This window comes from Gavia stellata, chromosome 11 (genome assembly GCF_030936135.1).
Source record: "Gavia stellata isolate bGavSte3 chromosome 11, bGavSte3.hap2, whole genome shotgun sequence".
In the NCBI taxonomy this organism is placed as follows: Eukaryota; Metazoa; Chordata; class Aves; order Gaviiformes; family Gaviidae; genus Gavia; species Gavia stellata.
In genome coordinates this window covers 30,683,400-30,698,594 of record NC_082604.1, presented here as the reverse complement: position 1 = coordinate 30,698,594, position 15,195 = coordinate 30,683,400, and the positions used below count along the sequence as shown (strand labels likewise).

Below are 15,195 nucleotides of genomic sequence, written 5' to 3'. Positions count from 1 at the left end.
CATCGCCACACTATATAAAGCAATTACAGAACAAGCAACTCCATATTCTAGAAAACAGACTTTTTTTAAGTGGTAGTGTTACTGATTAAAGCACTTCTGCCATGCAGGTTTCATTTGAAATAGTACCTCTCAAAGGTACAAAAACTGAAAACAATATGAAAACAGCGCATTTGTGAATGTAGACACCCAATACAGAAATTTATGGTGTTGCTATGAAAGACAGTAAATACACAGTTATTGCCAGAATCTGTATGTTAAGGTTTTCTCTTGCCTATTTGTCCTCTCCAATATACTTGAAGGGATTTATGATGCTCCCTCACTAGTGACAGTAAAACATGAATTAGTAAAACTGTTTAACCGTAGTCGCAAAAGCTACAAAATATTGCATTAGACTACAATTGAGAACTGACTTTTGGTATAACCTTTGTTAGACATTTTTCTTAAAAACGGAAAAGCATCATTTATGTTGCAATACTCCGCTAGTCTTTCCTTTACAAGCACAATATCCAAATGGGAACAAAATTGTGGCATCCCAACGTGAAGATCAGACTTAGCAGAAGTTAAGACTATTCTTAACCTGCCGTCCAGCCCATGGTTTTACTTTTGCGATCCTTCACATCACCTTTACGTATGCTAACTTATGTTTAGGCCACTGGGTTTTCTATGGTTACCGCTACCTGCGGAAAGCATGAGACTGCCTAACAGGGCTTATAGCTAGCTTTGTTAAAGTGGAAGCGGTAGCTTGATTATACTTTCTTTCGTTAAAGAAGGGTAGAAAAGCAGTGTAACGCCCAGCCTCCGAGCTGACTGAATCCTTTGGAAGAAGAGGGCAGTAGTCCCACAGACACTCTTATACATACGTGAGTATAGATGGAAGAAACATTCTTGTAAAGTGTCAGGAATCCCACCAGTATAGGTTTGGTTTTTTTTTTTAAATTTCAAAACGGAAGCAAAACCAAGGGAAAAAACCCTACTTGATGAATGTAAAAATAGATGTGCAGCTTCATATAATATTGAGACAGCTCTACTTAATGTAGGAAAGCTCTTCAAAGAGAGCTATGCTAATTGAGAGCTAAAGAAATTCTCAGCATAGCTTCCTGGATTTCTATATATGCAAGTAAAGCGAAACCAATTACCTACATCATATCAGGCAGGCGGGTAAAGGTAGCATCAGAGGACATTCAGCCTATAATTACTGGCTCAAGATCCTGGCACAGGAAAGCAATTCATCTGATCCAGATGTTTATTTTTCCTCAAAATGTATTTGTGAACATTGTTTTTTCAGTTGTTTCACAAACTGCCTAGTAAGACAACAGCCACTAATCAGTACTACTTCATGTTGCGCACTATTCTTCTGCAGTGGTTTGTTTTCATTTCCCCCAACGCTTGTTCCAGTTGCTGAATTAGGTGGAGGAGGGTAGAAGGGTCGGTTTGCAACACTCGGGCAGTTTGATCTTCATTCTGATTAAGATGTAGCTTCATAGTCACAGCAGGCTTAATCTGTTGTCTCAAACTTCTGCTTGCAAGCTGCAAGAGGGAGTTTAGATGAAACGGGAATTGGGAAGCAAACAAAGGAAGATGGTTATCAACTTTCACATTTACAATTCGTAACAGGTTTGCAGGACCTGCTTGGAGGAGTGTTTAAAAATCCTTTTTATCCACATTAAAGAGAAACACAACCTATTATGTAGCTTTATCACTAGGCAATACTAATCCACTTTAATCAATGCTGTCATAACATTTCTGAAAATTAGGTGATAATTGAGACAAAATATATTTAGTAGATGCTAACATTTTTAACACACCAATGGAGCGATGAATTCAATTTTCATAAAGCAACAAATACTTTGCATCATTACATATCCTGTTCATCTTACAACTAGCTATCTTTGGTGCAGTAACAAAATCATGTCAGTTTTAAATACATAAAAAACTGTTGCCTCAATTACTTTCAAATAATACAAATTCATTTTTTAGTAGCTGTTTGTGATGTTAAAAAACGTACAGTAAAATACAGAATACTGAAAACATAACAGAAGTTACCTGCACATCCAGTCTCCACTCAAGACTGTGGTAGCTGGGAAGCTTTGGTACCAGCTCACTAAGAATGATTCTGATCTCTTTCCTGTTATCGAGGTAGAGCTGGAGCAGTAATTCGTTCAATTCATCTGAGAATCCCAGAACGTGAATGGAATCTTGGAAGTCCGTCTCAGAAATCTACAAATAACAATTTAGGCCTTAATACAGAACTGTGTAATAATCATTATTTCTTGAGAAACAAATAAAACTGTAAGTAAACATTACATATGGTATGGTGAAGGTATTTTCCTGCAGGGATGCGCGGGGACAATTCTACAGCTAGGACAAAACAAATCGTCCACGTTTTAAGTGATTTACACGTTGATGTATTCCTGCTGATTTGTATGAGCTTCAGGAACAGTTTTGCATCAGTTTTTTTGAAAAGAAAAACGTTCCGCATCCTCACGTTTAAGCCTTCATATCAGAGAACAAAATGCAACACAAAAGAAGTATCTGAGCTTTGTCATGAGGAAGTACATATTTCAATCATCAATTTATCAATAGTATGTTAACTTCGTATTGGTATTCAAATTGTAAATGCTCTGAAATGATCTGAAGGCCTACACACATAAGCGAGCCCCAGGTACGCCTCCAAGGCTCACGTTACGGTAACTCAGAGTGGCCCCAAGAAGCCGATTCCCACAGGTCAAGGCCTTTGTGCTGAGCTGGAGAAGCCTGGTTCATCGTTGTGGAAGCAGTTCTTTATTCAACAGAAAACGTCATACCTCCACAATGCATTCCTACAGTAAACGCATCCCACGATCAACTATATCCTACCCTAACACACCATCATTCACCTGTCAGTCAAGTTACCTTACTTCAAGGGAAGACTGCAATATTTCAGTCCCTTCCCTGCCTGCTCTTCCGAACGATGTCTGCTTGAGTTTAATTTGGAATTACTCGTCTCTGTATCCCTTCTCCACGTCTACATTCTACCCTATCAATAGTAAAAAGCCTTTCCAATGGAAAGGGTAATTATCCAACTATTATTCTTTTAATACCTGCTTACATTCACCCAAACTTCCGACGCCAGGAGCTGAAAAAGCTCTCAAACCTAACGTATCCAACAAACCTGAGGAATACTTAACAGGGGATTAGCACAGCACACATCCCGTACAGTAGCTGAACAACAAAATAATCTTCACTCAAGCTTTGTTATTTAGACAGAGCTTAATCCTGAAGTCTGCTTCTCTATACAGACCAAATTACTGCACGTTCTCACTGCACGCTATTAAAATGTTGTCAAGTTTTAGCTTCAGACACTGAATGCAAATTCCAGCCATCCACGCAGGTGCAGTGTTTCAGTAAGGGAACAGCATGAGACACCTTTTTAAAATTTTTTAATTAAAAGAATACATGTCATCAGAATTTTGAACTAGGTTTTCCCCATTCATCAGTAGTTTCAGGACTAGAAGTATTTAAGAGGACATCCCTTGAGCGTGTCCCTGAATTCATTACACAAAGGCGTCCTTACCATGAGCTTGGAGCTTTCAGTGAGAAGATACGTTAGTCCTTCTACCCCATGCTGAACGGTGTCGATACTGACGTTAAGTTTTCCTTTAAAGAAAGCACAAACAAGGTACCCTTCGCTTCCTTATTAAGCTGCCACAGCGACAGTACAAGAAACCGCAAATTTACCCAAAGCCAACTTGCAAAATACGCATGGAAAAGGAAAAAAAGCAGAGGGTGGCACACCCTTCAAGTGATAATGTCAAGGGGGGAAAAGGCGAGTTAGATCCCGGCCCCCACCGAGTTCTCAGGGCACGCTACGGGGAGCCCCGCACCTCGCGTACTGAACCAGGTCGTCAACGCCCCGGTGCCGGAGCGCGCGGCTTGCGGGCTCGGGAGAGCGGGGCCCTGCGGCGCTGCCCGCGGGCGCGGCTCCTCGGCGCTCCCGGCCCGCAGCCCCCTCCCGCGCCTGCGGGGCAGACCGGGCCCCTCGGGGCCCCGCAGCCTGACGCTGGGCGCCGGGGGGCCCTTTGCGGAGCCGCCGCAGGAGCCCCCGCGGCGGAGCCACTGCGGCCGCCGCCGCGCCCGGCCCCCCCCCCCCGCCCCGCTCCCCCCGGGCCCTGCCCGCCCGCCCCCCCTCCCCGCGAGAGCCCCCGGCCCGCCCGCGGCTCTTACTGGCGGCGGCCTCGCAGGCCCGCGGCGCCGCGCCCCGCCGCAGCAGCTCCACCGCCAGGCGCCCCAGCTCGCCGACGGCTGAAACGAGAGGAGGCGACTCCGCTGCGGGCCCCGGTCGGCGGCGCCCGCCCCCCCGCGCCCCCCCGCCCCCGCCGGGCCCCCCCCCCCGCCGCCCCCCCGGCCCGAGCGCGCTCCGGGCGGCCGGCGGTGCCGGACCGGACCTGCGGCGCCCGCGCGCGGCAGGCAGCCCAGGTGCGCCTTCTGCTCCTCCGACAGCACCAGCAGCATCACCGCGCGCCGCCCTGCGCCGCCCCGCCTCGGAAGGGGCGGGCTCGGCCTCGGGACGCGCCTGCGCGGGGCGGCCGCGGGAGGAGGCGGCGGGGCCGAGGCCCTGAGGGCGGCGCAGCCCCGCCCCGCCCCGCCCCGCCGCGGGCCCCCGCTGTCCTGTGCCTCCTCCCGGTGCCGCTCCCCTACCTTCGGCGCCGGTGAGCGAGCACCGCCCGGGTAACGGCGAGGCGCTGGCAGGGGCACCGCGCGGTGCCGCCCAGACGGAAGGAAGAAGACGGGCGGCACGCGCCTCCTTCGCGGGCTGCAGTCACGGGGAGACGGCACGGCTGCTCCCAGGCGCCCGGCCCGGCTCCCTAAAAACGTGTACTCCTACCTGCTAAATAAAAACATGGTACCTACAGCAAGGTCCAAAATGACTGAAATGAGGCCCAACTCCCTCTCACCGATCTTTTTTCTCCTTCAGGAGGCAGTTCTTTCTGCTAAACAGCACGGCCGGCCAGCTTCCGAAGGGTTTGTTTCAGAACAGAACAGCGTTTGGAAAATTGAGCGGAAAGATACTGGGCTGCATTTGTTACCAGACCGACGTACCGGCTTCTCCTCAGGTAACGCTGTGCCTTCCCACAAGACAGCCAGTCAAGAATTCCTTCTAGCTACCCCACATATCCAGGGCAAATGTTATGCCTGCCAACAGATACGTTCCAGTATAATACTTTCAATTTATAAACTTATAAATTACCAGAGTTACATCTACAGGAAATTTTTGCAATTTTATGGCTGGCAAATAGATACAGTAGAAGTTCTTGCAAGGCCAGCGGGGTGGGGGTTCTGACTCTCCAGGACAGCAGCCTCAACACCACGAGTTCCTTGTGAGAGCCTAGCAACCTAAAACAATCTAGTCTTGGTAAGTTTGTCCGTCATGTCTGTTCCCCCTCCACCCCACCATGTTTTAAACATTCACCCATCCTGTTATGTGCTCTGCTTGATGATGGTCAATAGACCTCAGGACCAAGACCACCTCCTATGAAAAGATAGGAAAATGTATTACGGATCCATTCCTAACCTTTTCAGTGCTTAGTTCCAGTGCTTTCCAGGAGCAAGTCCAATATTACAAGCACAGATATCAGAGACCCCCAGATAGTAAATGTAATACTTCAGCACTTGTTCTTTGGAGAGAGATTTTAAAGGATAGCTTCACATTACTTCTGAAAATCATAAAGGAGAAAGTAGAGGTAACGATCGTGAATCAGCATATAGGGAATATAATTTCTTAGCCCTCCTCACACATTAAGACAACTTTTGGTGGTGTATTAGGATCGCAGAGTTTTGCTTTTGGTTTTTGGATTTCAAGCATGACCTTCCAGCAGATGTTGGCACACAAAGTAGCAAAGTTCCTCATCAACTCATCCAAATAATTTTATTTGCCAAGTCCTTCTCCATCTGTGACCTGCGCATTCCACAGACAGTCCTGGCATATTTTTTCCAAGCTACGAAGCAGATTTTTGTATTCACCACTTGGTACGTCTACCTGAACTTGGGGAAGTATTACTCACAGAATCATAGAACGGTTTGGGTTGGAAGGGACCTTGAAGACCATTTAGCTCCAACCCCCCTGCCAGGGGCAGGGACACCTTCCACTAGACCAGGTTGCTCAAAGCCCCATCCAACCTGGCCTTGAACACTTCCAGGGTTGGGGCACCCACAACTTCTCTGGGCAGCCTGTTTCAGTGCCTCACCACCTTCATGGTGAAGAATTTCTTCCTAATATCTAATCTAAACCTACCCTCTACTCCACGCAGAACAGACTATTCACTGGTACTGCTAAACAATAATTAGAGAGTCAGTATTTTGGATTAAACCAGTTTCTGGTTGGTATAACCAGAAGCTGAATCAAACAACAAAAAACCCCAGTTCAGAAACTAACCGCCCTTCTCAGTTGCTGATTCCTTACCCAAAGCTTCTAGATTTCAGTCACCCATCTGAATTCCTTCTGTCCTTTGCCAGTTTTAACCCCTGCACAGGACCTCTGTCTGCTCAGCTGCTGATTTGATTTACCTTAGCAATTTTCAGTGTCCTGCCTATAGTTCCTCTCTTATCCAGCATCAGCCCTTAAAAGATTATACTCTGCCTTCACAACACTTTTCATCTGAAGAGCACAAAAGATCTTAAAATACTCTGAAGTAAGAAATTGTATGATCCCCAGTTACAGATGGGAATACGAAAGCAAGGAAAAACTTACGTATACTGCAGAATAAATTAACCAACATGATACACCATGCTACTGTAGTTAGACCATTTGTAGGACTTGAACTAGAAAGTTTAAGGGTGCAGACAGACCTGGGCGGCTTAGCTACGGTTAGGTATAACAAGCGCAGCAGTACTCTCACTGCATTGGAAATTCTGATTTCAAGACATCCTTTCCTATTTTCCAAACTGCGTTTAACCCCTGCCATAGAATATATTGCAAATTGTAATACAGAAACTGGTTGTGTATGTCGTGGTTTAACCCCAGCCGGCAACTAAGCACCACACAGCTGCTTGCTCGCTTCCCCCCTGCCCCAGCGGGATGGGGCAGAGAATCGGAAAAGTAAAAGTGAGAATGCTCGTGGGTTGAGATAAGAACAGTTTAATAAATGAAATGAAATAATAATAATAAAAATTGTAATGAAAAGGAAAATAACAACAGAAAACCCCAAAACAACAACAGCAACAAAACACAAAAACCCCACAAACCCAAGAAAGACAAGTGATACAAATGAAAACAATTGCTCACCACCCTCCGACCGATGCCCAGCCTGTCCCCAAGCAGCGGTCTCCCGGCCAGCTTTCCCCCTACTTTATAACCTGAGCATGACATCATACGGTCTGGAATATCCCTTTGGTCGGTTGGGGTCAGCTGTCCCGGCTGTGTCCCCTCCCAACTCCTTGTGCACCCCCAGCCTCCTGGCTGGTGGGGTGGGGTGAGGAGCAGAAAAGGCCTTGACACTGTGTAAGCCCGGCTCAGCAGTAACGAAAGCATCCCTGGGTTATCAACACTGTTTTCAGCACAAATCCAAAACATGGCCCCATACTAGCTGCTATGAAGAAAATTAACTCTATCCCAGCCAAAACCAGCACAGTGTAACATAACTCCCTTCCTAGTAAGAATAAAATATATGTTTAACACTTTTGTTAGCATGGTCTGTTTTCCTTGTGATTACTATTCCTTGCAGTTAAGTTACTGATGTATCATTTTTTACTCTCCATTTAGTTTGTTATTTCTGGTCTGAAGGATATTTTATGCTCACAGATCATCTTTGAATTACAGTAAGACTCATGGATTTTTGTATTTTGAAAGATAACCAGGGAATTGTGTTTTGAAAGCATATAACAAATCACACATTTTCCTGCTGTCTCCAGTTCAGTGGCAAGTAAAGCTAGATGTTCTAGAAGAAGATACTCTCTTTAAAGCTACCGTAAATAAAACAGAGGTTCACAGAATATTCTTCCTCGGAATTCTGCTCAGAAGATTTCAACCTCGCCTCTCATTTTGCAGCCACAATCAAATGCAAACAACTTTGGAAGAGCGGAGCTTGTATTTGAAAGTGGGTGGGATCTCCAACTTGTTGACAAACTATCAAAATAAGTTTTTACAAAGACCAATTCTTTCACGGGAATAGGATAAAGATTACGTCCATTAGGATCTCCATTATATTTGTTTACCAATATATGTACGGAATCTCTCTACAAATATCAAAGTTTGGTGGATGAATATTAAGTTTTTTTGCAGGCAACTACCATTTTCTTCTACTCACATTTAAGATCAAGTGACTACAAGAAATTAGATGAATTCTGTCTACTCTTCTCTTGGCCAACAGTTTGGCTTTGCTGTTTATGATAATACATCCTTCAGCCCTAGAAATTCCTAACACATATACGTATGCTGGTAGAATTACAGATATGCACTGTCTCCTATCAGCAGGCTAATTGACCAATTAGCCTCACAAGAGTTAATGCATTAGCCAGACAGAATTTTGAGAAAGATAAAAATTTTACTTGTGTATGTTTCTAAAGAACATATACATTCTATAAAGGAAAACTTTGGTGGATTTTTTTTTCTGCAGAAAATAGTACAGAAGTGAATCCTAAATGGGACAACTTACCTTGTATTTTTAATCTTTTTCATAAAAAATGTATCTCCATTATGTCTGGATAAGTTCTTTAAGCTGGAAATCAGAAAACCTTTGGTTTACCATGTGTGTATATGCATGTGCGTATTTTAAGAACACAGTACAGTAACAGACCGTGAAATCATAACCTAAAGGTGATTAGAAAATAAGTTTAGAAGTGAGAAAAAGGAATACAAATCTTGTACTTGAAAAGCAAGTATAAAAATGATGGGAGAAGGTAAAAGAGAAATAAAACAGAGGAGATAACATGCATGAAAAAAGCAGGAAAAAAACCCCTTGAATATCTATAAGTACAATAAGCGAACTACTCTAGGAATCTTGATAATTGGCTCGAAATGGCAGCTTGTTTCCTTTGTGCCATGAGAGCATCAGTAGGATAGTGCAGAGAAATACACAGTATACATGGCAAGGAAAAAGAATTAAGCAAAGTCAAAGACTAGAAACATAAAACGAACCAACAGGTTATACAAAGATATTATCTGCCTAACTGGAATGTGCAAATTTGTAGAAGGATTTGCTCAAAAGTAGGCACATACAATCCAGCTACAAAACTGTGATGTTCTCCATTGCCACAAAACCGGTGGGATCCATCTTTGTGAAGCCCTTTCCTTAGCAGTCATCTGGTCCACTCAGGAGTCCTACAATATGCCAGGCAGAAAAGAGACATACTGTTTGAGCATGTAAACACCTTGTTTTAGATGTGACCATTTAAAAATAGCCCAAGCATGAGTTCAGAAAATTGACAAAGTTGTGGAATACTTTAACATTCCAGGGAAAAAAAAAGCTATATGCAAAGGCTAGCTCCACTAATTTGTGTAAAGGATGTTGGCTCCCCAGCTGGCCTTGAAATAATGACGGATGTAGCTGTTAGAGAAATCCATACCTTCTAGCAATGCTGCCCATAATCTTGCAATGAAACTGGGGAAAAAAATCCAGGTATTATCTCTCATTATTGAGATGAACTTTCCCGTTCATCCTCTCCTGACAGGGAAGATTGGTATCATAAGCTAGAAACTGTAACAGGTGCTTTTAAAATCCCAGAATGTCTTCAAGAGTTCCCTTCCTTTTTCCTCAGTCACTAGATCTCCTGATACATTGGTACCACTATCACAGAAAATTAAAGAGCCACACAGAACCAAATGGTTGACGGAAGCTGCCAAACCGATACGTAGCTAAAAGTCCGTCTGATTTACATGTGGTCAAGTATTACGGTAATGAGCAATTCATAAATTCATTAAGTATTCCTGCATTTCGTATTTTGTAGGAAAAGAACCCTTTAAAAATCACAGTAGTTTTTACAGCCTTGCTTCCCAGTGAAACAAAAGTGACCTGAGAAATGCCTGTTCACTTGCTATTTGCTCCCCACTGCACCAGCTTTGAAACTTAGCAGCCAGTTCGGCAAAGGCAAATTTCAAATACAATTAAGTTCATTTACCTGTTGTGAATCTGGTCAATGGATAAAAATTCATGCTGTTTCAGAGTGGCTGGTCAGGCAGTCATAATGCTTTCTATGTGGATAGAACATCCTATATGTTGCCCGGAGAAAACGTTATTGTAAGCACAAAGGACTAATGAAACGAAGACACAAATCTGTGTAGAAGTGAACTTTAGAGAAGGGCTGCATGATTTTTTTCCATAAATATCATTTTGGTAAAGCAAAGTATACCACAGGTTGAAGGAAAAGGACCTTCACTCACCATTCTCTTAAGTATGGGATATTGTCAACCCCTGAAAGATAGAAAAGCGGTAACTGGCATAATACAGCAAGCACGTTAATTATCATAGAATTGTAGAATCGTTTAGGTTGGAAAAGACCTTTAAGATCATCAAGTCCAACTGTAAACCTAACACTGCCAAGTCCACCACTAAGCCATGTCCCTAAGCACCTCATCAACACGTCTTTTAAATACCTCCAGGGATGGGGACTCCACCACCTCCCTGGGCAGCCTCTTCCAGTGTCTGACAACCCTTTCAGTGAGGAAGTTTTTCCTAATATCCAATCTAAACCTCCCCTGGCGCAACTTGAGGCCATTTCCTCTTGCTTGTCCCATCACTTGTCCCTTGGACGAAGAGACCAGCACCTTCCTTCCCCCCCTCATCCTGTTCACCCTTTGTGCTCAGCTTACGTTGCCGAAGTGTGTTTTTCTGGTTGGTTTTGTCTTTTTCCAAAGGCAGACTTGGGCTGAAGTTAGCGGATGGGGAAACCCCCCTTGCCTCCCTCTCACTGCCGGAGTTGGACGGCCTGTTGCCAAGCCGGCTGGGCTTCCGCGTGGTCCTCGCCCGCCCGCCCCAGCTCCCGCCGCGGCACCGGCGGCAGGTGGCTGCCAACGCGCCCGAGCGGCGGAGGAACACCTCGAGCCGCGCCGCCAGCTCCCACACGGGCCGGCGGGCCGCGAGCTGAGGAAGGACGGGGAGGCGGCGGCCCGACGCCAGGGAAGCGCCTGCAGCGGACACGCCTACCTTCATCGCCGTTACCGGCTTCCCCACGGACCCTCGCGGGACCGCGCCGCTGCCCCTCACGCCAACTCCGAGTTCGGAGGCGACGGCACACCGTGCCCAAGCCGCCTTTCCGCCGCACTCGAGGCGCTGAGGAGGCCGCGCCGGCCGCCAGCATGGGAGAGCCGTGACAGCGGACACGGCTGCGCCGCTCGCCTTCCCCCGGAACCCGCCGGCTGCTGACGGCGCGAGCGGCCGAGGCAGGCCGAGGCAGGCGGGCGGGGAACCGCCGCGGCCCGGGCAGGCCGAGGCTGCCCCGCCCCTCTCCGCCCCGCCCCGCCCCGCCCCTCTCCCTGCCCGGGCGGAGCGCGCGGCCCCTTGCGGCGCGGCAGAGGAAGCACCTCCCGCCACCCCGCGGGCGGGGCCGACTGCGGAGCTTCGCGCCGCCTCTCGCCTGCTAAGCCCGCCCCACGTCACGCGCCGGCGGCTGAGTGGCAGCCCGAGCGAGCAATGGCCCGCCCCGGGCCGACGCCTCTTGCTGCGCGGCGGCGGGGCGGGACTTCCGCCGTGGCCGCTGAGCGGGCGGTGCGCGCCATGGAGTCGGCCTAGGCGCGGCCCTCGGCTCCCCGCGCCGGGCCCTGTGCCGGGCCCGCAGGTGAGGGCCGCCGGGGCGGGGGACGCGGTCGCCGGGTCCCCTCGGGCTTCTTCCCTGCTGCCGGGCGCCCTGGCTTCGCGACGGTTAGGGAGTTACTGGGCCCCTCGCTCCATTGCGCAGCGCTGATTTGCCTCCACCCTTGGAGCGGCGAGGCGGGGCCGCCCGCCCGTGCGGCTCAGGCGGAGCCACGGCCGGCTCCGCCGCGGTCGGCTCCGCCGCGGTGTGCCGGGCTGCCAGCGGCCGCTGGCCCTGGCGCTTCCCTTTCCCGCAGGCCGCCGCTGCAGTCTGCGCGGAGATCCGCCTCGGCAGAGGGAGGGGAGGACAGGACAGGACAGGACAGGACGCCAGAGCGCTCTCGAGCATCGCTTCTGGCCTGACGAAAGCTAAACCCTTGCTCTGGCATTTCCCAGCTCTGCCTGCTGTGGGGTTCCTCTGAGGCTGTCTGTGCACTGGGAGACTGGTTATGCTTGGAAGGTAATGAGTAGTATGGAGTCTGGCTGGCTGACAGCCAAATTGCCAGTAAAAAGGTGAAAACAAATTGAGAGGAATAGTTCCCCTGTCCTATCAGATCTGAACTTCCCTTGTGTGCGTTAGTTTTCAGTTCTGTGGGTAGATCTTATGTGGAGATTTGGGTCACTAATGATATGACATCAAAATGCAAAAAGCCAGAGACATAGAGGCTTTTGGGGATATCTGTGAAAAATTATTGCTATTATCTGTGTAACTTTTGTTCATCCTCTGCTTGTGGAATTTTGGAAGGTCTAGCCCAATCTACCAAAATATTTAGAATGTTGTCACTGAGTTTGTGGCACGACAAAGTTTCTATATGTTCATATGATTTTTGATTGCTCTAAGCATTGTAATCCTATTTGGCACTAAAATAGAATTTAAGCTTGTTTAATACAGATGCGCAAGTTAGGTTTTTTTCACCAATGGGAAGGGAAGAAGCTGTTTTCTTGAAAGAGTTGACGCATGAGCATAACTTTGTGGACAAGGAATTGCTTTGTGTTGTCTTCTGCTGTGGAATACGTTTTGAGTTGATTTGAGGTACAAACTTATGAAAATTTGGGATTTATATGTACTTTGTGGAGCTTGATTTGTGGGTAGTTGCCAAAAGCTGAGAGTATTTTTATCTGTGTCCCAAGCTGTGTAATTTTTTCATGACATCTGGCTTAAATATGCTCCCAAGGCCTATTCACGTTGGCTAGTATGAAACTGGTATTTTTGATGGGATGCAGGGACTGTATCCAGAAGAATGTTTTCCACTCAGGTTGCCTGTTCTGGTCTGGGAGTCAGTGTATTGGTGTTAAAAATGCTGTGTGTTTCATAACCCCGTGTTATTAATAAAAACAATACCGTTAACATGTTAAGAGGCAGGCAAGGCATTGTTAGTGTCCCGTACAGCAGATAGATGTATCTATCATGTGTGGTCAGTTCTTGTATCAAGCTTATTTAGCCATCCTTATCTTCAAGCGAGAAGGGACATTTTGCTCTCCGCTTCCTTCAAAAGTGTAATCAAGAATGTATTTTCTGTTGTACATATAACAATAGTACTGCTGCATTATCTTCAAGGGCAATACTTTGTCAGATCTCTTCCAAGTTAGTGTATTTACTTCGTGGTTGTCTTGCTGCTCGTAGATGTGCTGTGATACAGCACACCCCACGTTTTCCCCTCCTCAGTTCTGACCTGGTGATCCTGTTCAGTCCTGTGATGGAGGGATGTAGCTCCTCAGGCTTAGTTTGTTTTGTGAGTTCTAGGATGCAGAGTGGGAAGGAAGAAAAGACTCTCAAAATGCCTAGAGTTACTTAAGGAGGACTTTGTCTGTAGACACTGAAAAATCAGGTGTAACGTGCTAAAGATTAATGCAGAGTCAAGTTTAACTTTTTTGTGTGGTTTACAGTATAGTCTTTAATTACATACACCTGTATTTCTGTCTGCTATAAGCTGCCTCATTCAATTAAGAGTGTATTCTACAAATGAGCCATGGAATTTCAGGAATTGTAAGGCTTTTTTGCTTGCATTTGAGGCAATAGTTCTTGGGCCCAGAAGGATCTGTATGTATGTAACTGTTGGACAGAGAAGACTGCACTGTACATGCATCTTGTTTGCAAGGACAACTTTAATTCTGGTATTTTCTAACCTTGCTCAGTATTATCTTAAGGCTTTCTCTTTGTTGTGAGGTATGTGCTGAATTTACTGTGTTGGTTAAAATATTGTCATACCTTCAAGTGTATTGTTGCTTCTTTCATAGTATAAATGATTGTTCTTTATGCTTCCAGTTTCACCGTCAACCTCTTTGTTAGGGCAGGATGATGACAGAAACCGGTAAATCTTAATTTAGAAATAAAAATTAATGAATTTCATAATTCATTACAGGTTCCTGTGACTGTCACTTCTGTTCCGCTAACCAGTTGAAAGTTTCACAAAGCATCATGTGTCTGAATGACCAAGTCAGAATCATGAGAACTGTTTTTGAAAAAATCAGCTGTTTCCTCCCATTAGTAATAATGAATTTTAATTATCTTCATGTTAGTGTCAGTTTAAATCAAATCTAACTCTCCAGTATTTGTTTTAATTAATGTTAAGGACTTCAGATCATGGGACAATGCTTTCTGCTTAAAAAACCCACAAAGGATAGACTGGAGGACAGGAATTCTTAGGCGTTTCTTGATTCTGAGAGAGTATGTGGTAGTCTTGGCTGTGATTTCTTGATTAAGTTAACAAAGTTACAGTTTTCAGAATGAAATATCTATGGTCAAATGGAAACAAATCCACATGGAACCATTTAAATAAGAAGCCTCAATTTGGAGGTTTTTGACCATCATACAAACAATCTGGATGACCTAATTGAGTTTAATTCTGAAGTACTATTAATTCCTCTAAAAAAAAAAGTTACAGGGGATCCAGATGTTCTGATAACGGTATTATTAAGCATGTACTGTCTACTTTTAAAACTTGTCCCTGAATTATTTTAAGTATTATAGCAATATGGGATCCAGTGTATTTGCTGCTGTTTTGTGTTGCCAGTATTTTAATTTTATGTCCTTTCAAGTAATTTCTTACTGTGAGACTAGAAGAATTGCTGGAGAGACTTAGTCGTCCATCTGTGGACTAAGCAATTCTTTTGAATTCAGCAATGAAAGTGGTTAGATTTCATGCTGAATGTAGCCCTTAATTGTTGCTTGTTTTGTGCTGTGAAGTAGGTGGTGTACTGGATCACATGTTTTTTGTTGTATGTGTTGGAATTTTGAATGCTGGATTTTTTTATCTTGATCCCATTTAGGTGTGAGTTTTTATAAGGGGAATAAGATATCTTGTACTTCTGTGTTCTTCAGAGATTGCCTGCACATAATCGTGTTATAGCTTAAGCCTAAGAACAATCTGAAGTCCCTCTGTAGACAGCTAATCATTGTCTGTCTTAATGGGTTATGACTGTAGTAGCAGTA

The 15,195-nt window shown here is 45.7% G+C and overlaps 2 protein-coding genes across 3 annotated transcripts in view; one reads left to right on the top strand and one right to left on the bottom strand.

The window, feature by feature from the left end:
- Window positions 1-1,225: 1,225 nt before the first annotated feature.
- COMMD2 (COMM domain containing 2) lies at window positions 1,226-4,491 on the bottom strand. The gene is made up of 5 exons (XM_059822608.1): window positions 4,425-4,491; window positions 4,204-4,281; window positions 3,554-3,636; window positions 2,044-2,217; window positions 1,226-1,527 (listed from the first exon to the last, which is right to left on the bottom strand). The coding sequence occupies exons 1-5, from the start codon at window positions 4,489-4,491 to the stop codon at window positions 1,330-1,332; spliced, it is 600 nt and encodes a 199-aa protein (XP_059678591.1). The 3' UTR covers window positions 1,226-1,329.
- Window positions 4,492-11,704: 7,213 nt separating this feature from the next.
- Window positions 11,705-15,195, top strand: part of RNF13 (ring finger protein 13) — a 47,027-nt gene continuing 43,536 nt past the window's right edge. Inside the window, exon 1 of one of the 2 annotated variants that reach the window (XM_059822480.1) lies at window positions 11,705-11,748. The gene's annotated coding sequence lies outside the window, so the exon portion shown is untranslated. Of the gene's footprint in view, window positions 11,749-12,203; window positions 12,223-15,195 lie in introns of those variants that run through there. The other variant, XM_059822481.1, reaches the window with a different exon arrangement.

Excerpts from the sequence above, each read along its gene's own strand:
- COMMD2 (XM_059822608.1), bottom strand. The coding sequence starts at position 4,491 with ATGCTGCTGGTGCTGTCGGAGGAGCAGAAGGCGCACCTGGGCTGCCTG. Across the intron at positions 4,282-4,424 it reads GCCGCGCGCGGGCGCCGCAG|CCGTCGGCGAGCTGGGGCGC; the intron begins GTCCGGTCCGGC and ends CTCTCGTTTCAG. Across the intron at positions 2,218-3,553 it reads CTGAAAGCTCCAAGCTCATG|ATTTCTGAGACGGACTTCCA; the intron begins GTAAGGACGCCT and ends TGTTATTTGTAG.